Source organism: Fringilla coelebs (genome assembly GCF_963513975.1).
Source record: "Fringilla coelebs genome assembly, chromosome: 1".
Classification (NCBI taxonomy): domain Eukaryota; kingdom Metazoa; phylum Chordata; class Aves; order Passeriformes; family Fringillidae; genus Fringilla; species Fringilla coelebs.
In genome coordinates this window covers 102705223-102730596 of record NC_140028.1, presented here as the reverse complement: position 1 = coordinate 102730596, position 25374 = coordinate 102705223, and the positions used below count along the sequence as shown (strand labels likewise).

The following is a 25374-nucleotide window of genomic DNA, read 5'->3' as shown; positions in this document are numbered from 1 at the left end:
CGCAAATAAACAGTAATAAAGGGAATGTATTAAGGATGCAACTACCCACAACTCAATTTGCAATGCCAGAGAATTCGTCAGACATACAGTAAATAAAAGGAAAACAGGAAGCCTAAATGAAATATTTGTATATTTTAAGCCCGCATATTTTTAATCACCCATTCCATCACAAAAATATGCAATTAACGAGAGCTCCGGTTGGAGTTTGTGGAGAGGTTTTTTTTGTTTGGTTTTTCAGGGGGTATGTTTTCCTAGCTATTACTTAAGGATAGCAGTGATCATGACCCCATTTCCACTCCTTCAGAGTGTGCAGGGCTCTCTTTGAGGTTTCTAACATCATGTAATCTTGTGGATCACACTGTCTTTTTCAGAAAAGCACAGGGACTACTTTTCATTCTCCCTTACAAGATTTCCTGTTATTCTTCTAACAGTGAAAAATGGCTGGTTATATCACATCGACAACCAGTGGCCTTGTTTGTTAACCAACTATTTTGCTTTAAGTTATTGGTATTTTTAGACATGTTTAAATGTTCCTCTTGACTATAAAAATCCAATTTCCCAGGAATTTTCCAGAAGAACAGTTTTTACCTTTGCATTTCCAAAATTAGCTGGAAATGTAACAATAATTTAAAGAGTTTCTGGGGCATGTGTAGCTCTTTAATGAATTTAGTGTAGTATCCAAAAACTACAAGAGCTAGTGTGAAAGAAATCATTATTGGGTTAAGATAGGCACGTGGCTCCTTTTGATCCAAACTCAGCAAAATGAAATCTTACCAGATGTGTTCATTGGAGAAAGACCAGGATTAATACATTCAGCGATACATTTTGTAAGTAAAGGTAATCTTATAGGCCTACATTTTCTTTAACAAGCTTTTCTACAGCAGACAGCAATGGTTGTTCCAGGAACAAAAAAATGTGGAAGATATGTAGTTTCTTCATAGAAATCCCCACAATTTAACAGGACAGCATTTCCTCTTTGGTGCCCTTATTTATTTTATTTTCTCTCAACAGCCATGCACAAAATGTTGATAGAGTCAAAGGATGAATTTTATCTCCCATTCTCAGAGTTTTTAGGTACAAAAAAAGCTTCCTGGAAAAGTTTATACATTTAGAAAAAACTGGATGTGCTGTATTCTCAAAACAGGAGAGTACCAAGTGTTATCCATCAAATTTAGGTCACACTCACCTATGGGAAGAAGTCCTTCAGTAAGGACTGGTAATAAAGATTAGTGTTTGTAAGACATATGTGGTTTATAAGATAAATGTCCTTCCTATGTAATTTTAAAATCCATTCTATACATTTTTGGTGTAGAAGAAAATTGTGCTTACTCCGAAAACAATGGCACCTGGGTGACATTTCTTCAACACCTGCCAAATGAAGATAACTACAGCAAGCTCGAGATAAAGAGATTGTCACAGGAAAAACAGACCCTTTCTATGTCTCAGCCTGGAAAGTACTCTTTGTATCCCTAGGACTATGATGCATGTGGAATTAAGTTACCCCACTGGTGCTTTCAAGCTCAGATGAAATTCACAGGATTCTTCAAATCCAAGAGCCCAATTATTTCATTGCAGGCCTATTGTTATCCTGCCATCCCCATGCAGATTGTATTACCAGACTTTTGTGCAGTCAGACCTTAAACAAAACTAAACACTAAACCTGCTGCTCCTAATAAAACAAGATGTTGTCTCCTTGGGAATAATACCTGTAGCAACAAACCAAGGCAAAAGGAGAAAGAAAAGAAAGGAAGAAAAGAAAGAAAACAGAGAAAAAGAGAAAGAGAAAAAAGAGAGAGAGAATAAGAAAGAGAGAAGAAGGAGAGAGAGAAAAGAAAGAGAGAAAGAGAGAAAAAGAGAGAAAGGGAGAAAAAGAGAAAGAGAGAGAGAGAGAGAGAAAGAAAGAAAGAGCAAAACAAAAAAGAAAAAGAGAGAGAGAGAGAGAGAGAGAGAAAGACCTGCCTGACCAAACATTAAAAAAAATGTATTTTTCTGGCAGCAGGTCTTGAAAGTGCTCAAACTGACAAGTCATGCCAAGCAAGAAGACCTGAACTTCTACCTATCAGGAAATCAAACATCTGAAACCAAAGGAGCACCACTTCAATTGGTTGAGTAATTCTTTAAAAAGAGTGGAATGTAAGGCCAAAGTAAGGAAGGACACGAATGAACTGACCTTGACATATGCTAGGTAATGCTCACACTTTTCCTGCATGTATGACAGCTGTAACGTCTCTGTAATCTGTCCCGCTGTCTCTCCAGAAGTCACAAAATAAACTCTGGGTTGCTGGCTGTTTTCCTTCTTTGCCACATCAGCAGTCAAGTTATAATTCAAACCTGTTTTAAAAAGGAAGAAGAAGAAAACAAAGGATGTCAGTGAACAATAGTAATTTTCCAGCCACCTATCAATGGATCGTGCTGCCTCCAGGGCATCTGTGCTTGAAGAAAGGTCAACCCTTTCGGGCCCTCAATCAATCACTTAAGTTCCCAACGGCTACAGAAAACCAGATCTAATTACGAACATACTCCCGTGTTTAGTATAGCTATTATTCCCAGCCCATCCTTTCCTGTAGGAAATTATGTGTAATAATGCATCTAGAAACATACACTTAACAGAAATTAAAAAAAAAAAAAAGAAAAAATCCCTACAAAAAAGGAATGTTTAAACTGTGTTTCTGACAGCAAAAGCAAAAAAAGCAACACACACAACAGCAGCAACCTCAAACCTTCTAAAACAGCACAAATTATGCAAATATCAACCAGGATGGGGCACTTCCTGACAATTATTTTCTTTATTTGCAATCATCTTAGCAATGAATCTTAGCATTCATACCATATACTTAGCCCCCCACAACTTTGTTGCTTCCAAAAAGCAACCTGGAGCAGTGGGTGGTTAGGGCAATAACTGGCCAAACTTATCACTGTTGGTGGTGTAGGTTCTTCCTGATCACTCCAGTAGATCGTAATACAAGTTTTCACTAGCAAATTAAATCTTCCAAGTAATGTCTTCAAACATTTGTCTAGCAGCTCTGATTTTTCTCTCTTTCTACTGAGGATCTACCCGCCCAACTTCACACAAAGAAAATAAAATTCTGGCATGAATTTGATGAGCTCAGAAGAAGGACTCAATTCTTCTACTGACTATTCATTTTCCATAACTTAAGCTAAATGCCTAAAAGCTTTGATAATGGCTCCCTCTGAGGAATTTTTGCTCATATCCTCAAGATGGCTGCTACCCAGCAGACCAGGTGAAGTATTCCAGCCAGTAAGAGATGCACCAAGTAAATGGCAGCAGGCATTTCATAACAGATTTTCATCCTAAACACCATATATATAGTTATGATGCAAAAGTCATCCCATAGGACTGAAAGCACCCCTGAAGCAGTGAGGAGTGAGAAGATATGAGGCCATGGCCACAAGCTAAAAAAGGTGAATCGCAGCTGGCTGTGCTAATGGACGGGTTGCACACTCTGAACCACTTAGAATATCCCTTCCTCACCCACTAAGAAAATGACAAAGCACACAAACAGTAGGAGGCAAACGATCATCAGGAATAAGCACATCTGTAAATGCTTGCTAAACTACTAGCTATAGTACTGATTTGCCAGGGGGTAAGTGGGAGGCACCACATGAAAACAATGAAGAACTAACTAAATAATTACAAAAAACCACTGGAAAAAGAATGTGCTTCTTTGATGTCTCTGACAATAATTATGAGAAGAAAATGGTTCATGAACTTTGCTTGTGAAGAAAATTCTTATGTAATGGAAGCATTAAACAAAACCCTAGCAAATGAAAACATATAGGACATTCTCTCCATTCCCTTCCAAAAAGCTTTTTTTTTCCCAGTACTTCCCACCTTGTTTTGAATCTTCTCTCATAGTGTTTTTCTTGAGTCTAAGTAGGGAGCGATCCACACTGCTCCATACACTGAGCAACACATCCCTGCAGCACATCTGCTTCTGAGGCATTCTGAGGGTAGCACTGACTCATACCTGCCTCCAAATGGACTGGAAAAATGAGACACAGACAGAAATAATACCCCTGCACCAAACTATACCTGCACACGTTAGAAGATGAGAGTCTACTTTTAAAAAGTTTTTAATAAGGGATGTTTCTTCAGTCCTAGGAACATGTTTAAACAGTGAAAATATCAAACCTATTATCCTACACTAAATCTTGCCAGTCTTTTAGGCAATAGTATTAGGGACATGAGGACTACCCTAGATCCGGATCAACACACAAGCAATGTACATCTGAAATAAAGAATACAGGAGAAAATTTGGAGCAATTTCTAACATATCTATCTGCCTAACTCTAGTCAAATGACCAAAACCATTCATTTTCATAGCCACTAAAATTCACCTAATTCTCAGACTGGCACTACTACTACTGTTGTTATAATTGTAAAGGAAATTATCTAGACTGTTGTCAGAAACTGAAATAGTTCATGCATCAAACACTGATGTAAAATTTTGCTCATAATAGCAAAACTGTATAGAGAAGCCATTGAAGCCCATCCCTCCCTAAAGATGCTTTTCAGGGGGACCATCACCACCAAGAAGACCAGATGGAGAGGATCAATGGAACACCATTGTGTGATAGATGAGCAATGCATTGGTTGACTCTCACAATTACAGGGCAAATATTATGTATATTTTAAGAGAAGTTCTACAGATTTATAGTTAAGTTTCACCCCACCGCCCCTTACATTATTATCACAGGATGGCCTGGGTAGTCGGGGCGTTTGGGAGGCTTGGCTCATTACTATGGCAACACCTGACCTCCAATCAGGATTTGAGGAAGTGATCTCCACCACTGGACAGTGAAGAAGGAGTCGATGGACAGAACACTGGGAGGGGTGCTAAAGGGTTAAAAGACAGAATATCCATTGTGGGTGAGCACATGGTGGGAAAAAATCCTTTGCTCCCGGCGCTGTAACATTTTCTCTATTCAGTCTTCTGTTGTATTTTTTGGATAAGGCTTTTAAAAGCCTTTTTAAATTTTTGAAAGCGAGTATCATTTCTCACAATTGTGATCTGCAGATGGTGATATTTTCTTTAACCTGTCTCTGTCACTCTCTTTCTGTTCCCCCCACCTATTTTCCATTTCTTCCTTTCCTTCCATCTCTCTGTCATATTTACTGTCAAATAAAATCCATACTATTGACTTTGACATATGGTCTTGTTTGCACCTTAATTTGGGCAGAAGCATTTCTAATAACTTTAATAACTGGATCTTGACATTTAGTCAGCGTAGTCAGCAGGATTAATGTTCTCTGACCCAAAGTGTCTTTCACAATAGTATTGTCTCCTCTCACAAAATTATTTCATATACTTCCTTCTGTAGTAAATCTTAGAAATCTAAACACTACTTCTTTTAAGGAGCTGTGAGGATTGTTAGGATTCCATCTGTAGGAATTTTTAGCACTTGGACCAACTTCCTTTGAGGGGTTGTGGAGACGGGTTTCTTCTGGAGGCTTAGCAATTTGAATGCATCTTCCTCTGAGGGAATTGTGGAAATTATGGGAAACTGACTTGTCTATGTGGTCTTTTGTGCAGAGCTGAAAGTTCCTGTTTGGAACTACCCCTGTACTCTTTGTGTGTTTTGTTCTGAAAAGCCAGAATTGGCAGGTTCCAGTCCTTGAAGCCAATTCTGCAGCTCCGATCTTGTGTAGAATGCCCCGCCGTAAGTCTGTGGTTTGTTGTGGAAAACTAGAAGCAAGAAAGTTTTAATCCTGAGGCCAGTCCTGCAGCTACTGCCTTGGGGGGATGGTTTTGTCCCTCTGCAGGCCTAGGTATTTATCGTGCAGCTTCCTCTGTGTGGGTGGTAGGAAAACTTTAGGGGAAAGTGTTTTGTTGTCTTTCCTTAGTTAATCTGTTAGTCACCTCTCTAGCCCTGGGGTGGATGTAGTGAGGAAAAAAAAAAATGTGATAGGGAGCAATTGGTTACTAAAAAGGTGATGCATTATTAAAAAATACTTTAGGCAGTGGCATTGCTTGCCACCAAATTCGATCATGTCCAAAAGGAAAATCACTGGAATAAGAGGAGCTAACTGATAAGGGTGACTGCTCCCAGGAGAAGAGCAGAAGCCTACTAAAACCCTAAAAAAAAAAAAGGCAACTCAAAAGCCAAAACCACTCCCTAATTCACAGATTGCAATGAAAGCAGTCTCACCCCCTCCACTGAACATGAAATAATTTGGAAGAGACCTCACTGAAAAACTGTGGGACACAACAGAAGTAGTGCAACAAGCACTTCATGGAATAAAAGCTAAAACTTAACCTAAAAAGTTAATGCAATCAGCAACTTGTTTCATTCTGGCATATTTTGCCAGGGAAGTTTATTTCTTTTCTTTTCTACTAGGAAGGTCAAACATCCCCATATTGAAAATAAGGTAAACCGTTTGGGAGCAGAGGAACTGCAAAGAGCACATTCACTTTCTTTTTATAGGAACCTACCAACACATGAAATGGAGCTGCATGAAAATCAATGAAACTTAAAGTGTCACCATAATTGTTTACATTTTCAGTTTGTTAATGTTTGTACTTTGTTTGCATTTTTATTGCAAGTGGCTTGCTGAGAGATCAAATATTAGTTAAAGTATTCTACGTAAGTTTGATTTTTGTCTAACTCATTTTCAATGGTTTGGCAAAAGGTCTTATGAATGTATAATTTGTCTCAACCAATTTTATCCTAAGAGTTGGTATAAAAATTTATACATATTTGAAATCATACAAATATGTACTAACCGCCCCAGTTATGAGTCAGAGGGCTTTAAAATTATTATGATTTGGCTAAGTTTTTCGGATTTACTAAGTAGAGAACTAAAAAAATCTTTACACAAAAAAAGTCACTTAAGAAATTATTGAATCCCGCTTCCTGAACCTGGAGAGATAGCCACGGACTGCAAAAAGGACATGAATAAAATACAAGAATGAATAAAATACAAGCTCTCAAGGCAATGTTTGTTATATTTCCTGCCATATGTCCAAAGAGGGTATTTTAACTTTGCCTCACTTCTTCTATTTATGCTCATCAGTTTAGTGACTATAGCACATTCTGCAATAGACATGCTTCTCAGTTGTGGGTGCAGAATGTGATGAGGGCAATTCACTCACTGAAATTCAAAAGAAAAAAACTACTTGGGATAATACAACTAAGTTTGAAAGGGAATTAATTTCATTTCTAATCCCACCAACAATAAATCCACAGTTTCTATTCTTTGTCAGGATTAAATTACAACTATCTTCTGGAAAACGGAGCATTATCCTGATGTAAAAATGTTTGCATGAGAACATTTTGCATGAATATGTTTTGTGCAATAATTTTGTATCATAAAAACTAGTTCTCATAATATATAGAATTATCCAGTGGACTAAGAATATTACATATAATATTCTTCCAACTATATGTGAATGCAGTCAAGAAGAAAATAGATCCTCAAAAAATCCATTTACTTTTATTCCAGGATGCAAAGTTAATCAATTATACTACAAGAGCTGGAAATCCTCTCAAAACTTGGCTAATTGACACACATTAATACGTATATCTGTTGAGGATGCTCCTCTATAGAATTTTAAAATGAAGACCCACTGTATAATTCTATAACTAATTTCAAAACATATTGAACCAACGCCTGAGAGATACAATATTGTGATATCCCTCATACCCACTACCCATTAAAAAACACTGATTCCTGGGCTTCACAAACTGGGAGCACTGACTAATGAGAGTTGGGTTGATGATTATTGTATGCTTTATGATCACTCATGTAATTGCTTCTGTTGTTTCTATCTTTACTCCTATTATCTTTCTATTATCACCTCCACGGACAGCCCATAAACTAAAGATGATCGCAAGGAAAGAAACATTTATTATATGTTTGAGTCAAGGGGTGGATCTCAGAGACATGAAATAGCTCATGCCTATTGATATAAAATTTTGCTCATTATAGCAAAATTGTATAAAGGAGCCATCAAAGCCCACCCCTCCATAAAGATGCTTTTCAGGGGGACCATTCCACTGAAATCAGCTGGAGAAGATCAATGGAACATTGTGGGATCTACAGATGGTGGTGTTTTCTTTATTCTGTCTCTGTCACTCTCTTTCTGTTCCCCTCACCTATTTTCTATTTTTCTTTCTCTCTCTCTCATATTTGTTATCAAATAAATTCTATACTATAGACTTTGGCACATGGTCTTGTTTGAACCTTAGTTTGGGCAGAGGCATTTCTAATAACTTTAATAACCAGATCTCAGCAATTTTACTACACAAGTTTACTTCCATTTTCCTTCAGGGATGAATGGAAAAGCAGCACTTTATGCACAGAGATGCCAGCAGCCTCCTTCTTGTCCTGGTCACACAGAATTAAACAGTCTGAACAGGCTGAAACCTTTTCATCCAAGATAGGAAAGGCCTTCCTCTAATCTCTGTATTTCCTGGCAATACAGAGACCCCAGGGGAGACAAAGCAATGACCCCTCAAGCAAGGGAGGAACAGTCTAAGTGAAATTCCGAGATGACAAAGTGAAAACTTAAAATGCTGTACTTCTCTCATGTCCACACACTGGAGGCTGTCCCTGTCAGGAGGCATACAACTAGATGTTCAGCTCTCCAACAAACACTAAGGCAGTGAAGGGTCAGACAGCGAGTGGCACAAAGTGCAGAGCACATGTTTCACTTGGCCATGGCTCTTTGCTCAGACAAAAACATTTCAGCAACAAATTCATACTTCTGAAAACCACGGTCTGCAAGAAACAACTTAATGGAAATTGTACTGTCATTTGCAGTGTGAAGCAGTATCCATAAACACAGATCCTCAGATAGCTGTATTTCAGTATTGCAACTACCATTAGAAGGAGAAGAAAAAATAAAAAGGTAATGTTTACATGCAAGTGTGAGACAGATGAAGATGACTTCTCTTCCCATTCTTGCTAACAAAATAACCGCACATTCAAATAAGTATTGAAGACACACATTTGCCAAAGGAGAACGCTGCATGCATGTTCAGCTTGATTTTCCGAACATTGTGTAATAGATGGCAAATTTCAGCTGCCCAAAAGCAGGAGAAGTGCTCAGGTTTACCAGTAAGCAGTAATCTTGAGAATCCATGCTGACAAGCCATAGGGCAGTGTCATTCTAGATGAGCACTCCATTCTCACAGTCTGATTTAACAAAATGCACCTAGACATCTGAGGGTGAGACAATCTCAACACTTTTAGCCACAAAATTTTGGCATAGCATTTTAACACCTCAAAGTCTGAACTGCATACCAGTGCATTAACAGGGATAGTCTAGGGTTTTTTCCCCATGCATTTAACCATTCAGGAAAGGAACCACTACAATATTTCCCTTAATTGTTCCATCTTTTGTAAATTAATATTCTTCAACCACAACATAATTAAAATGCCCTGACTACTAGAATACTAACCAAAAGATTATTTGAGATATTTTATCCAAATCATATCCTGAATGGGTTTTATGCAGTCAGATAGCTCTGAATGTAACATTTTCAAGAAAAAACACTTTGTTAGAAGCATTGTATGAAAGAACAATGATTGAAGTTTATAATAACCTACTTAATAATAAAAAAGTTCCTTGTAATGTGATGGATGTTAGTCATGGGAAAAGATGCATGTGTGCTTTTACCCAGTAAATTACGGGCAGTACAGTTTGTGTGACAACACAGGCGAATTCAGCCAGCTCTTACAAGACATGATGAACAGGAAGACAGGTCTTTTGTAAACAAGGGAAACCAATATTTAGGTTAGAAAAAAGGCATGCGTTTACTTCTAGCCACAGATCCAAAGATACAATATTAAAGCAAAGGAAACATTTTAAATAATACCCCAGGAATGTAAGAACACCTAGATATTCAGAAAACCTATTTTTAATTTTTCAGAGAGGAATTAACACCTCAGAAACCCTCAGAAATGTATTTCCTTAATGACACAGTAGTGGGTAGCAAAAAAAATACTTTATCAAAGCTTGTCTACTTAGAGTTTGTCTACTTAGAGTCATCGTCTACAGGGAAGGAAAAAGTCAGCATTTAGAGGAAGCAAAAACCGAAACTGAAGTCTCAGTTGCACTAGTATGTTAGAATACAGAGGGATCTTAAATATAGTAACTCCATTGTTTTGAGCTGTTCAGGTGACAGTGACAAGCTGCTGGTAGTTCTCACTTCATATGAATGCAAAATGTAGCAATAAGGCTTTCCCTTTTCTGACTTCATTAAAAACAGAATACTGCAGCAGGCTCAGGTGAGGATACACAGATACAACTCACCTTTTCAACTAGCTGCTCAAAAAGGTTAGGACACAGAGCAAGAGGAGGCAGTGCTTCCCCCAGCTCCTCACCAGACTCACTGTCAAGACACAGCATGATGTGAGGCTGAGACATCTTCGATGAACAGTACAGTACAAGTCCTCTGCCATTCTTAAAGCATGACAAAGGTAACACATCATGAAAAAAATTAACCCAGGCCTTAAATATTTAGAAATGCTGTATCTGTCCAATACCACTTTGTAAAACACCTAAGATTTGTAAGCACTGAGACGCAAAAGACATAAGTAGTATTTCAATAGAGCCAAGATGTAAAGGCTAGGGCAATTACACGTTACACAATTCCATTCACCTGAGAAAATCTAAGTGTTTCACTTAATCTGGAACATATTCTTGCAATCAGTAAAATACTAGGCTATTTATAATCAATTTACAAACAGGTAAACTGATGCAGAGAAAATTATTTTCTCATGTCAGTTTCAAAAGCTCCTTGCAGACTTTCAACACTATTAATCCAGAGCAAATCATACCTGCTTTCTAATAACACTGATAGAGGATATGGATACAGCTATGTATTATCAAGAGGTAGACAGGGCATATGAACTCAGAAGACTGTGTCCTCTATCCTTGCAATAAGCCCAAGGAGACATTTTCTTCATTTCACTCAGGAATAATCTGCCTCATTATTACATCAGTCTCATCAGAAGGGGAAAACACGTCCAAGGAAATTCTCAAGCCTCCAGCTTTCTGGGATTGCAGGGCCCATGCTAATCTTGAAACTACTTATTTCACACAAAAGCTCTGTTACTAAGTACAAAAAAAGACCTTGACTCTGGGTTAACCTGTTATGTGCTCCTGTCTAGGGCTGGCACAGGTACCTTACCTATTTCTCCAGGAACATGCTTGCCACTGAAACGAAAGCATGCTGTGACATTGAGGCAGTTGACCGGCTGCAAACCATCATGGCACTGAGGAGCTGTGATATTGATAGATATGGGCAGGAAAATGGCAACATCCATGGTAATGACAGGCCTGGATCTGGAGATCAACAGAGAAGTAGAACTGAGTGACCATTCAGGGGGAAATTCTCCACAAAAGGAAAAAACAGCAAATTTGGTAAACTGCCCAATTTCAAGCAGACAGGAAAAATAAAAGAGTACATTTGAATTGTAAAATAAACTAGCATTTTATCTAGCTGGCAAGAGCTACTAGCATTTAAGTGAAAGTGGTAATGTCAGCTTGAAGTTTAGTGCTCAAATACAGACTGCAGGCAGGCAGCTGAGGAAACTGCTAACACGTAATAACGATAATCATCTCCAGCAAGTGTCGCATAACCCTTCTTGATGCCTGAAGAGGATAACAAAATTACCAGAACAGCAAACAAGAACAACAAGTTCATGCAAATGAGACAAATTACCAGAACAGCAAACAAGAACAACAAGTTCATGCTAACCATCTTGGATGAACAGGGACAGGTAGGGAGAGACTGTGGGTTTCCACAGAATGGTTTATAGTCAAATTTGTGACCTCAAAGTCAAGGAAAGAGCACAGAGGTCCTCCATAGGAGATGGATTCATACATAATTTTTCTGACAGCATAAAAGAGACAACAAACACCACATCAATGTTTTCTGGAGGAAAAGTCTGGCTAATTCCCTCCTGGCAAGTGATAAGGATTGACTACTCTTATCACACTGCTGAACTGTGTTTCAGGAATTATCCAGTGCACTGTGAACAAAAGCTTTCTACTCTTGCAACTCCAGCACCAGGTTATTGCTACCAGTACTCCTGGCTGAGGGAGACCTCAGCCAGAATCACAGAGCAAGCTGACTGCCTTAAGGCACAGGTGTCTTGCTAAGGAAACTTCTCTGTCTGACCATCCAGGAGGTACTCAGGCAGTCACACTCCCACCACCAGAGACGTTAACTGCTGGGACCGAAGCTCATTATAGTGTGTGGCTCCAGTGAGCTGACAGGTGCCTGCTTTGACCCTCTACACACACCACACCTACACAGTCAGAGCAGGTTCCCCATAGTTTCATAAAGCCTTTTATTTGCAGTGCAGTAACACGGAAACAGCTGGAGGTGGTGCCTCCAAGGAGGAACCCCAACAAAGGACCCCGTGGGCTTTTATAGCCTCACAGTCAAAGCACACTAAAGTCTCTGCTCTGCCTCCTGAGTCCTCAGCTCCTGCTATGTCTCAGTGTCTGTGAGTCTCCCCTTGCTTTGGGCTCCCCCCACCCAGAGTTCAATCTGCAGTTCACATAGCAAGCTACCTGCAGTGAATGTATTCCTCAACAGTTTCCTTCTTCACACAACACAGAAGCCCCAGCAGCTTGACTGGGAAAAGCAACCCAGAAACTCAAGCACTCCTGAGCCACCTCCAGTGCAGGACTTCAGCCCAAAATTTATGGGTGTTATTCTTCCTGTTTTCAAATCTGTATGTGTTCAAGATGAACATGTTTTTCCAAAATCAACTACAGTAATAAAAAAACGTGCAGCAACCAGTAGATTCAGTTCTAAGTAGTCCCAGCAGCCATGCAAGGCCAAATCTTGTAAACCACTTCAGCACTGTCACTCCACAAGCCATTTAAATTTAGAGGTATGGGAGAGGGAGAAGAGAGCAGGGATTGTGGTTACACCTAATTTATATGAACTGGAACAAGATTCACATCAATCTGCAATACAGCTGCTCAGACTGTTTTACCACAGCCTGAAGTAACAGTGCAAGTTCATATTTTGAGATGGAGGATAAAAAGAAATTCTGGCCTTAGAAATATATAGGGTAGGGGGAAGGGAGAAAAAAAAGTCAGCATCCTACAACCATTTCACATCTTCAAAAAAACCCACTCTTTCTGAATGCTTAGAGAGACATAAAAGAGTAAATGCTATAACTGATCTAGAAAAATATTTATCCTTCAAAAAAGTATTTCTCCAGCTATCATGCACTGTGATTTTTCCTTAATGCTATGTCACTTGGTTATTCACTGGGGAAAAACAACCCAATGCATCTGTCAAAGAGCCATACACACACATGTTGCATTGTGATTTCAGGGTTTACCTCAGAAACTCAGTTCTTCTCATGATAATTCCCTGCCAGGTGTGTCAGTCACCTCCCTTGCCCTCTGCTGAGAGCTGTCTGTCAATCCTGGCATTTCAGAAGGGCATTGAGTGATTGGGCAGATTCAAAAGATGCCCCCTACCCATGGGAGGACATTGGGCCATCCAGGAGTCCTTTGTCCCTTAAGACCTCCTCTCATGTACCTGGTTGGTGGGATCTTTAGCCCTTCCCTCCCCCTCTCCCTGGGGTTAAAAGAGCCAGCAACCATGCAGTTGGAGAGTTCTCTTGGAGCTGTTGCGGGATTCAGAGGCCTGTGGGCCAGAAGAAAGCTCTGGATCAAAACCCTCCATCAGAACCAACTCCTTTCCTTCACCATCGCCTTAAAGCTTCTCTGCCAAAGGTAAACCTGAGCTCCTGCATGCCTGGACTTGCCTCCACGCGCCCAGCTGCAGCATCCAGCTAGCCAAAAGTGTCTCTAGGGTGAAAGACCACAGCTGCTGCTACTTGGTTCAGCAGCAGGGGCCAGACAAGCTCAGGCGTGTCCCGTCCGGCTGTATTGGTATTTATTCCAATACACACATGATCAGCAGAATGCATCTGGCCCCAAGTCAAGAAAGGCTTCACCAAAGGCGCTAAATATCACTTGGCAAAACATTTGTTGGTTTTAGTTAAAGAACTTCACAAAAGCAGGAAGGGTGAGGGGATGCATGGGGGAGAAAAAGTTTATCTCTTTATCAAAACAGCAAGAGGGACACACTGTAAATTGGCAGTAACAGCAATTAATCAAGCTGTTCACAAAGTAACCAAGCAATGCACTAATTTCCCCTGAAATGCACAAGCATCACTGAATGCATGAACAGAGGTCATCATGCTGTTGTGATGTATGTGGTTTTAATCACAATAAGCCTTTCAGTTTGTCTTCCCCTCTCTGCAAGTAACATCAATGTAAGTGAAAATGCAGTTTTCTTTCTAGCTGCTTCAGAGATGTGAGACTGTGAATTCCCATCTGGGGCATGGCACACCTTTTCACAGAAGCAGTTTACTAGCCTTCTCTGTATATATGATGAAGAAACAGAAAACTCTTCAAAAGCCTTGACCATTTGCCATGCTGATCACCAAGAGTATTTTTCCCTCCCTCTCCTTTTTATTTTTCTTCAGTGTAACTGATTCAAATGGAAACAGAGCCACATTTCTCCTGCCTTGAACAGAAAGAAGGTTGACACATCTGTTCTGCAGCTCCAGCAGAGAGCTGAATCTTCCATTAAGATGCAGGAGTTCCTTAAGATATCTAAGTATTGAAAGAATTTTTTATTTAATATTACCACGTGTAACAAAGCACCTACTGACAAAAATCCAGCTTTCCATTCTGTTAGCCAGGTCACTTGCACTCTAACTCTCTACCTGCATAATATGGTGAACCAAGCTGTCCCACCTCTATAAGACAGAACAAGCAATCACACTTAACTCACAAACTTGAAACAGCAGCCCAGCTCCTGTGTGCACTGAAAATGTATTCGTATTTCATTTCCCTAAACACTCTTATTTCACTCTGCATCCCATTATAAAATTATATATAAGCAAAACTGTGTATCTATCTATCTATCTGTATCTGCAAAACTACATCCTGGCATCCTATCCAGCTCATTTTTTGCTCAACTGCGTTCCCTTTAATCACCATTGATTTACTTTAGGTAAACATCAGAATAATAAAAAAGCCTTTTCAAAAGTCAGGAACAACCTTTCTAAGAGGCACTGAGATGCAACACATCTCCTTTCAGCTCTAACCCTTTTTCTTCATAGACCAGGTATTATCCTGGTATTACCACCCCCACTATTCTTTTGACACCATTCATGTCTAAGGCTTTGCTTAAAAAGTAATCCAGCTAGCTTCTTCTGGCCACAATAAACTAGAGAGAAAACTGGACTTAGACCACATAAGATATAAACAGAAAACAGAAGAAGACAACAGTGAATGAAAAAGATATCTCACCTCAGAAGTACCACATTGTCTGACAGGAAGGCTCCAACAGTCATATCTGAAATGTTTGTAACATTGAGGCAGTTACAAAGAAGGCATAAAATTCAGTTGTCTCAAATCTGTTGCTAAATCACAGAGCATGAATCTAAAAAAAGCATTTTCTGACTTAGCTAGTTTGTCCCTTCAAATATCATTATGTCATAGGTCTTGTAATTAAAGGATTACTTCTGTGATGTTCACTTCTGCTTGGTTATTTGATTTTTATTATTACTGTTATATTATTCTCTACTTTTTGGGTTATTTTAAGATTGCCATCCTGACAGAGCAGCTTCCCAGTAACTTAAAACCTTGGCCAGATATTGAATCATTGTAACAGTCCAAATACTTTAATCAGGCAATCACTGAAAATTTTTATCAGGAGTTTTGAATGGCAGAAGGGAAATGGAAAAAGCAGCTCAGTTTCACTGACCACCTGCAATGTCAGGAACTAGGAGCCTGAAAACAACCAGCACAGCTGTTTTCTCAGCCTGTTGATGTATTTTCCTGATGCTCTCACTGCCAGAGTAATTGACACACCTGGGTAACCATTGCTATCCATATCAACTCCCCCTGATATGGACTGGCCAAACATACGCAGCTTTGGGTTTATTGTTTCTCCAGACAGCTTCTGCAGTAGAAAACACACAAGTGAAATTAGTCATTAACACAAAGAAATCCTGTAAAAAAACCCATTACCAAAACAAAAAACACCAAAACATTTAAGCATGATTTCCATGGCCACTGGGTCTCTCTTCTGTGGGCTGGAAGTGCTACACATCTGCTGTCTTGCACTGCACCCACGCAGCCCTAACAGGAAGGCTGTCAACTGCCCTTCTGGTCCTGGCTAGTAGGAGACCAGTGCTGACTTGAACTGAAAACCCACACCTGCATTACAATACTCATGTAGACCTAAGCAAAATAAGGAACACATCAAACAGATTTCTGCATGAGGAAAAAATATAACTGCACCCAAGAGATTTTTTTATTATTATTATTACCTAATTTCTGTGAATAAAACTTTAAAGAAGCATGTTAACAATATTAACGATTAGTTAAAACAGAAAATCCAGCACAACCATTTCTTTTCAGCAAGTCTGCCAGCATACTCAAAGTCAAAATGATTAATTCTCATCCCATTTGGAAATTCTGGTTTCCATCATCTATTACAGAGTATTTTCTGCCAGTTTGGACATTGTATTTAATTTTTGCCTCCCCCACACAAAGATTAATTTACTTCTAACATAGTTTCTTTCTTCTTTTAATTACTAACACAAAACTTTCTCTAAATTATTTGCACTGTAAATGCAAATGTCTGAAGCAAATTAACATATCAAAATCTCTTTTTCTAAGAAGGCAATCAGCTAGCTTTCAATCATTCTGCTGGGTCACCAATGCAAGACCTGAACTCAAATCAACTTCTGACTGCAGAAGTTACAGACAGAAGAAATCATGAAGTAATTTTAAGTCTGTTGGAGGTGCTTCACTGTTTGTGACATGCGACCAACCTTTCCTGGCCCTCCCATAAAAGAATGCAATATTGGACAAAAGATCAGGCAGGAAATTTATGGAAAAAAAAGACTAGTTGAAAGTAAAAAAAGATATCCTGAGAGTTAGTTTACAGGGAAAACAGTGCTCCTCTGAGTAGAGATCTCTTTTTCTACTTGTGGGCAGGTAAGCTTAAGACAACTGGAAGTAACTTCATCCCCACAATACACTCACGTTCCATTTTTGGGGATCCCAGTTAGGGTGGTAAATCCCACCTGCAAACACCTAAAAGACATCTGTGAGTTCTTTCAGCCTACAAGACAGAAGAATAATGCTGCTTTTAAGCACCATAAATGAAAATAGCAGAACACAAAGCCAAGTCAGCTGCTTCTACTAATAGCTGCCACTGAAGCTGCTGAAGAGATGTCAGAGAATGACACTTACAAGCACTTTAAATGATGAAAGCAGGAGGAAGAGCTAACAAAATGAAAAGGATGAAAATATATACCCTGCTGGACACCCCCCAACCCCCACCTCTCACAGCTCATTTCAAAGAGGAACTCCACAGTAGTGAAGTGGATCAGGAATATAGTAATAAGATACAATATGCCTTCCACCTACAGGTTAAAATCCAGGGCAGATAGGTAAAGAGATGAAATTGTTACACAGTTTTGGTTGCACTCAGGACTTGAACCAGCGGTAGGTCTAATGCCCTGCAACAGACAGTGGGAAATGGCAGAGAGACAATGCCTGTAAGTGGTGCCCCTTGGCTGCCTCAGGACATGGGACAATGACAGGAACAGCTTATCAAGAGTCAGGGACCACATACCCTGCCACACTTTTGAGCTGGGTGTTTTCCCACTGACCAGAGAGACATGTGCTGCTGGCCTTGCTCCAGTGGGGAGGGAGAGATCACAAACAGGATGCCTTCCTTCCCTCCCTGCTGATGTGTCTTTAAAAAATGTAAAATTTTCCCAAGAATGACCAACAAAAAAAACCCAAAAAAACTAAAAAATCAAACCAAACCAAAAACCTAAACTATACTAAATTAAAAAAAAAAAAAAAAATCTGATCCTTTTCAGCAAGAGCTGGAAAGCTCTTTGGTTTTCAGAGAAGAACCTCCCAACCAGTGGCTCTTGGCAAAAATCAGGCAGAATCCTCCACATGCCATACATTATGAATACTTCTAAAATGCACTGAAGAGTCACTTCCTTTTTTCTCAAAAGCAGTGCATGCCATATACATGGTAAAGGAAGGACTAAACTTTTATAGTCTGTTGAAAGAGTTGCCAATATAACCACTGAACTCTTTAATTCTGTGTAAACTGATTTACTATGAAGGATCCCACCCAGCAACAAAACAAAACAACCAGAACTTCAAACACACAGAGAGAGGGAAGAGTCAGACTTTTGGAACAATGAGATGTGCTAGACAAAGACTATGAGACATATGTTGGGCGGCATGAGCATAAATTTGTCTTCTCTGCTGCCTGGCTACAGCATCTAAATTGCACTCTCTCGTCTCTGCACAAGCCACCATAGCATATCCCTAATAAGGTTTTACTTCATCAGAGGTGGGTAAGGGGGATGGCACCTAAGAATGGCCTTCCAACATATTGTCAGAATGCAAGAAGGTCAATAAAATAGGTAAAGACACACAAAAGAACAGTTAGTAACTCTTCATTCACACAAAGTCTGCTTCTACAGGAAGAAAGTGCAACCTCCCAACTTCTCACAGGGCTCTCCATAATTTGCAGGCTCAAATACTTTCAAGGGTTTTCATTTCTCCTCTGCATTAGTATCATCCCTTAAAACTAACACTCAACTTTCAAGACTCTGCTTGCTTCAAGAAGATATAGTTGACAGCTGAAACAAAAGACAGTAAAAAATACCTCCTGACTACGATAATTTTACCTTTCAGCATAGATACAGACAAACTTTGGGAGAAGCTATCTTCAAACCACAACAGAGAAAAGGATATGGAGCTATGACAGGGTTACCTATTAAGGGACCCTTAAGTATTGTTTATTTCTGCAGGTCCTGGGAAAGTGGCTTTCAGATAGGGATCATAAACAATAGCATCACATACCATAGAGTACTGAGGTATAATACCATTGGCATCCCCATGGTAAATATACACTGCTCCTATGTAGTTATCCTCCTTAGGCGCTCCAATGGCAACATCTGTAAAACAGTGCTGATTTCACAATCCATTCCATTAATCCAACTTTTCCCTAATTTTAGTATACAGCTATCCATAGGAAAACAGCTCCCCATGAAAAGGTGATCAGCAGCTTATATGAACCTCAGTAGAAGATCTCATTTGATTTAATTAAGAGCTCATGTTAAGATAAACTTTAAAAATACACAAATACATATGAATTTGTATGTATTTATATGTATATTTCACGTAATCAGATGTTGTGCCTAATTAGATATATGTTCTTTTACAAAAATTTATTTATCAACCAGCAACCATACTCAAAAAAGTGAAATTAGAATCCTTTCATAACCAAATCTTCAACCCATGAGAAACTCAGCTTTGTGAACCAAGACAAGACTGGCAAAATATTTACTGTAGCAGTACATTAAGGTTGGTTGAAAATCCAAGGCTACACAAGGAGGCTGGGGATATTAAATGGATAGGCAAGAATTAAAAACAACTGCTGAGAGTGACTTTTCAAATTACAATTGATCCAACTTAACAGCAAACTCCTACAGAAAGCATGATCCCACCTCCTGTTCTCCTCTCCTACTTGGATCTAGTGACTATGCTATCTGCTAAAATTAAGCTTTTCACAATTGCTTCGTACCCATGGACCGATCCAACTCCCTCTCCAGTTTCAACATCACCATGACTGACTATAAATATTAGCAAGTACACACAAGCACATGTCCAGATGCAGAGGAAAGGCATGTTCCTGATTTGTGAGGCAACCTGCAACGAGGCTGGGTTAGGCTTAATGGGATACTGTGTCCTGAGTGGCCTAGAAGAAATAAATCCAAGCACACGCTAAATTGGCCTTTGTTTAGAAGTCCTTAATCTGCACTTCCAGAAACCAGGGCAGAAAAGGAACGATGATGTTTTGTTCTCACCTACTGCTCTCACAGCATGGGGTCTCACACTGAGCATCCTGAGAATGGAGCAGGGGGAGAACAAAGCAAAAGAGATAAATTAATAGACTATGTGTTATCAGGAGTGAGAAGCTACTTCTGAATTATACTTCTTGATAAGAAATGAGATTATGTCAACAAAACCAGAAAGGCTTGGAAATATCGGGAAATGGTCAAGAAGAAAGAAGTCAGACATAGGTTTCTGTTTTATTCAGGGTGAGGATATCTACAGCCTTTTATAAGCCATATGGGGAAGAAGAAAATATAACAGCAAGGAAAGCAAAGCAACGTTAATGTGACCTGCACAGATATAAACTAAACCAACAGCAATGACAGTCAGCTACAAAACGCTTTAGCACACAAATCCTACACAAGCAGATTTACCTTTAGGTTGAACCCAGGTGCTAGTCAGGTCTGGATAAGCAATGCACGCCATGCAAGACTGACAGTGTCACCAGTGTTGCTCACACTCATGGAGAAATGGCCATGGGGGAAATTGTACTGACCTGGGAAGCCGTCGTCATCAATATCACCAAGGGCAGCCATGCTCTCCCCAAAGTGTGCATTATAAGCGCTGTCACCGTCCAGGGTGAGCTGCTCTTCCAGCACTCCCTAGCAAGCAAGAAATAAAAAAAAAAAAAGTCAGGGAAATGGTGCAAGTCCTGGATGAGGCAAGCCTTCCCCATGGAAGCTGCCCATGTGATGTGGGAATGACCTGGGGCAAAGATGCAGCCTGTCTCTTGCTCTCTTTGCAGTCAGATTACCTGACCTCGAGAAATCGAATTTACTTGTGTTTTAAACCTTCTGGATTTCAGTTTTAAAGGGGAAAGGGAAGACAAAGGAGTGCATGACTTAACCAAAATACTAAATTAACTAAACAGTAACCCAGAGGTGTAATTAAATGCAATCACAGGGACTGGTGAATCATGGAAGTTTACCAATGCCTAAAACATAACAGCCCAGAGTTTGCTCTACTCACATCCAACGACCAAAATCCCCAGTCCAAGTTCATTCAGCTAAACTCCAGCAAGCTAAGGAGCATTTTTCCCTAAGCAAAGAACATTTAATAATTGGATTTGAAAACATTTTAAGTACAGGACAGAAGGATTAAAGCAAAGTCCTCCAAAGCCTTCTTAAATTAAGAATAGGGAAATATATTTAATGAAATAAAGAGACTGAGAAAAGTTGAAAATTAAGTAGCTTTGTACTACTCTGCCATGAGAAGCCTTATATGGCACTGGTATTTCCTGCCCACCCACCCTCTGGTCGGATTTGTAAGTTTTATTTTCTCACCGTTTTCTCTTCAGGGGAAGTTAACATTTCCACAAGAAAAAAAATTTAGTTACACAGTCGAAGTCTGTACCCACCTCAGGGTTGTTTTGGTTTTGCTTCCTTTGTGAATGAGAATAAGCTATTCTTTGGAATGTACTAAAATCATTTACTCAGCTGTAAGCAGTTGCTGACTTTGAGAAAATCCCACATAATGAAATTGAAACACAACAGATAGAAGACAGGCAAGCCTGTATGTGCGACTCAATTCTTTGCAGTTGTCACAGGAAAGGGCAAAATATAAGTGTTTTAAATATAGCATCATTATGTGTGCTTGTTTTATAATATAGTTTTCTCTGATCCTCTACAACAACCTTTTAAGCAATGGTGCTTGCAGAATGAAACTGATACCATTATGATTTTTTGCCCTTTTTTTAATATTCCTTTTATGTATCCTCAGTGCTCTTAGCATGCACTATTGTAATTCCTTACGTCTGATAACTCAGCATAGTCCTGGTATTCTGTTAGGCCAGAAGACCAAACATCCTCGCAGCTGGAGGCCAGAAAACCCTATGCTATCTTGAGAAACCAAGGTCCTCTCTAAAATACATCCTGTAAATTAAGACTAGAACCATCCAGGGAGGAATTCTTCAAGATGGGGAGATATCACACTATTCATTCAAGTGTCTCATTAGGGCATCTTTGTTAGATACGGTAATTTGTAAGGTCTATAAAATCGTACATGATCTATCAGGTGTGTGCATTTTGGCACATTCCACCCTGGCAAAGTGGGACACCATAAGGATCCTTATTAAATACCGAGATAAAAACCCTTTATCCCTTAACTGTGTCCGGCTCATAATTTTTGGGACCAAGGAAAAGGCATCAAAACAAAGTTTAAAATGTCCACTGCTCAAAATAAAGCTCACAATCCCACAAGCCATTGCTAGTGCAAGTAAATCTAACACTCCTGGTGCAGGAGTATAAGGAACTCATACTAGCTTCTTGACTACTTTATAGAAGATAAACATTAACTCATGTATACTCTCACTGTGAGCAGGAAATGTTGGCTGTTTGGCATTCTGGACCCTATCACTAGAACCCAACAGCAACACTGCAACATAAAAGGTGGAACCTCCTGTGGATAAAGCTGAAAAAGTAAAGCTCAATTAAAGGAGCAGTAATAAAAAAAATTACAGCAAAAACACTTCTCAAGTGTCCTAAATGCTAGGACTTCTAGTGAATTTGAAGCCTAGCATAAATAAACCGAAAGTTCATTAAATATAAACCTATTTAATTTTAGTCCGTAATAACTCTTCCTTTAAGACAGCAGCTTTAGGACCGGAATATTAAATATTTCATAGTATGTAAACAGCCACTGTTTTCCTAAAAATAAAACATAAGAATGGCCTTGGTTAGCCAATGCAATGACTTTTCCAAGACTGTTGTTAGGTCACGTGAAATCCAACAATAACAGCTGATAAGAACCTCCCCTAAAACCACTATATAGGGCATAATGTGAAAGTAACATGAACTCAACCTCTGCTTTCTCTCCTCTTCCTCAGATATTTGTGTTCCAATTTGTGTTTCAGGTTTTAGTGACCACTCAAAACACAAAGGAAACTCAGTCAAAGCTTCTGAATCTTACTTGGTTTTGGTATCAAATCCACATAGAGCCACAAATGCCACCAAGTTTCAAAATACAAGTGAGACTTTCTCAGATCTCCTTGAAAGATTTACAGGTCTGTGATGAATTTGGGCTGGCATCTGGTAAACTACAATACCAGATGAGTCTTCCTGTGACTTCCTGCTTTGCTAGAGACATCCAGAGCCCCACTTATTTGAAGCATCGAGTTTCAACATGCAGTGCTGGAAGGACATAAGCACTACCTTGCCAGGGACCCACACCCTCATCCCTTACCAAATCACCTCCTGTGCATACTCACATTTCCTCTGTTGATATAGACTGTGACTTGACCCTCATCTCTGATCTCAGAAAACAAAGGTGCTCCAACCAGCAGGTCTGACAAACCATCAGAATTCAGGTCAACTGCACATAAGGAGGAGCCAAAGTAAGAGCCCATCTGTAACCAAGTTGAGTCACAACAAAGCATTCAGTATCTGCCCACACACAGCAGGAAATCATACAGGCGTGGTTTTTGTTTGACTTGGTTATTATTCTAATTTCACATGATGACTTGCTGCTTTATCACTCCCAAGCACTCCTGTAGAGAAAACTTTAGGAATAATTCTGGCAGAAATGAAAACACTTGACTATTACAAAGTATCAGGCCTGGATGCTTTACCAACAGAATAGAAGTTATACATTGGAACATACTTAAGTGAGACACTTACAGAGCCTTCTAGACTAGCTTTTGTTTGTTAAATGCTTAAAACTAGGAAGGGGAAAAATGAGTTTCCCAAACCAGACCTGGATAGTGATTATTCATGCTCAGTGCCAAAGTTCCTTAAATTGGGCACCACAGATGATCTGGGGATACCTTAAAGAAATAATGAAAGAAAAAAAGAAGAACAGGCAAGAGGCCATGAAAACAGGTATCTAAGACTACCTCCTGATTATAGACTGTGCTTCCCTATTCTATTTGTATTTATTTGTATAAATCACTGTCAAAAGGCGTACTGGTTGTGGGTCATAATCATTGCCTTTCCTCTCATGTACAGGCAGGTAAGTTGAAACAGAAACAAAGACTTTCAATAAAAGCTTTTCAGTTGATACAGAACAAATGTAAACAACTTTCAATTTCCACTTATTATTGCTTGATAAACTTAATTGCTTAAAATAAAGAAATACATTAATTTCACTTCATGATTTTTTTATATGGGTGAACATGGATGACCATCTACCAGCCAGAACCCACATTACTAATTTCAAAACACATTTAAACACAAGAAGGAAAGCGAAAGCAAGAATAATATTTCACCATTATTTCATTCACTTCTGCTAAGGTAACATAAAGCATACTCTTTGAAACCAACTAAAAACTATAGCCTCAAAATTAAAAGCTGCTTCTGCAGGAAACTGGGGAAGATGCCACTTCATATTTGAAATTGAGTACTGTTGTCTACAAAGTAGGAAAATCTGAGGTTAAAGGAATAATTATTTATGTTCTTGAATGCTTTTGCATTCCTCATAGCAGATGCTTGACCTCCATGCCTGTAAGTTAACATTCATGAACCCGAACTATTGGGCATGCTAGAAGATGGGCAGCAGCAACTATATTCTATGCAGTCTGTAAGATTTAAAAGTTGCTAAATATGTAATGCAATGGTGATTGAAGAATAACATTTCAGTTTGTTCAGATTTTTGTGCTTCTGTGGGTTTAAAGTCGGACCTCAAATATCATTTCATTCCAGTTATTTTGTAGCTTAAGGTCCTTTGTGGATTTTTTGTTTATTTTTTTTAATCCACAAAGGTTTTAAAAGAAATTTCTCACAAGTAGATTTCTCATGGGTAAGGGACAAAAGTTATGATTAGCATTTTATTATGTATTCAGGCAGTTTTCAGGAAAAAGCAATTGTTTACTTAACTGCACCATGGTATGTCTGCAGCATGGGTGAGTTCACAGTGTTCACAGGTCAGGTAAGAACCTGAAGTTTGCAAGCTTAACATTTATAACGAGGTACTGAATTTTCTTTTTGTCTGCATTTGATTTCCTACTTGGGCCTCCATTAATAAAAAAGGAAGGAAGAAACTGGCCTGCTGTTCATATCTGCCTACCAAGAATGTCAGAGCAATGAACTTTCACACCACTGGGGAAGATGTAGCATTTTATGAGAGCTCATTTCCAAGCAGTGATCATTGCCAAGCAGGTCTGGTTTTGCTTCTACCACAAAACAAAACAAAACACAACAACCAAACAAAAAAGTTGATTTAGCACAGCCTTCTTTTTAAAATAAAATTCTCATTTGGATTTTAGAGAATTTATAAAAGAAGATGCTAATGAAAAAGAGCCCTAGAAGTACTTGAATGATGTAAATACTTGATTAGTTAAGTTACATATAAGAGTTAAGCAATTAAGTTGAAAAGGAAAAGGTTTTGGCTAAGACCTGGAAACTTTCTGATGGCTCTGTTTATTAGGTTGAGGAATAGTCAGGAGCACATCCTTAGAGACATTTAAAACTCAACAGGGAAA

General features: G+C 39.1%; 1 protein-coding gene across 1 annotated transcript in view; it reads right to left on the bottom strand.

The window, feature by feature from the left end:
* Positions 1 to 25374, bottom strand: part of ITGA9 (integrin subunit alpha 9) — a 226119-nt gene that overhangs the window by 171066 nt on the left and 29679 nt on the right. The window contains exons 9-15 of the mRNA XM_084226021.1: positions 23167 to 23304; positions 20458 to 20563; positions 18927 to 19021; positions 15891 to 15981; positions 15327 to 15372; positions 11161 to 11315; positions 2171 to 2331 (exon numbers count right to left, since the gene is read on the bottom strand). Coding sequence (XP_084082147.1) covers positions 2171 to 2331; positions 11161 to 11315; positions 15327 to 15372; positions 15891 to 15981; positions 18927 to 19021; positions 20458 to 20563; positions 23167 to 23304 — 792 coding nt within the window. The remainder of the gene's footprint in view (positions 1 to 2170; positions 2332 to 11160; positions 11316 to 15326; positions 15373 to 15890; positions 15982 to 18926; positions 19022 to 20457; positions 20564 to 23166; positions 23305 to 25374) is intronic.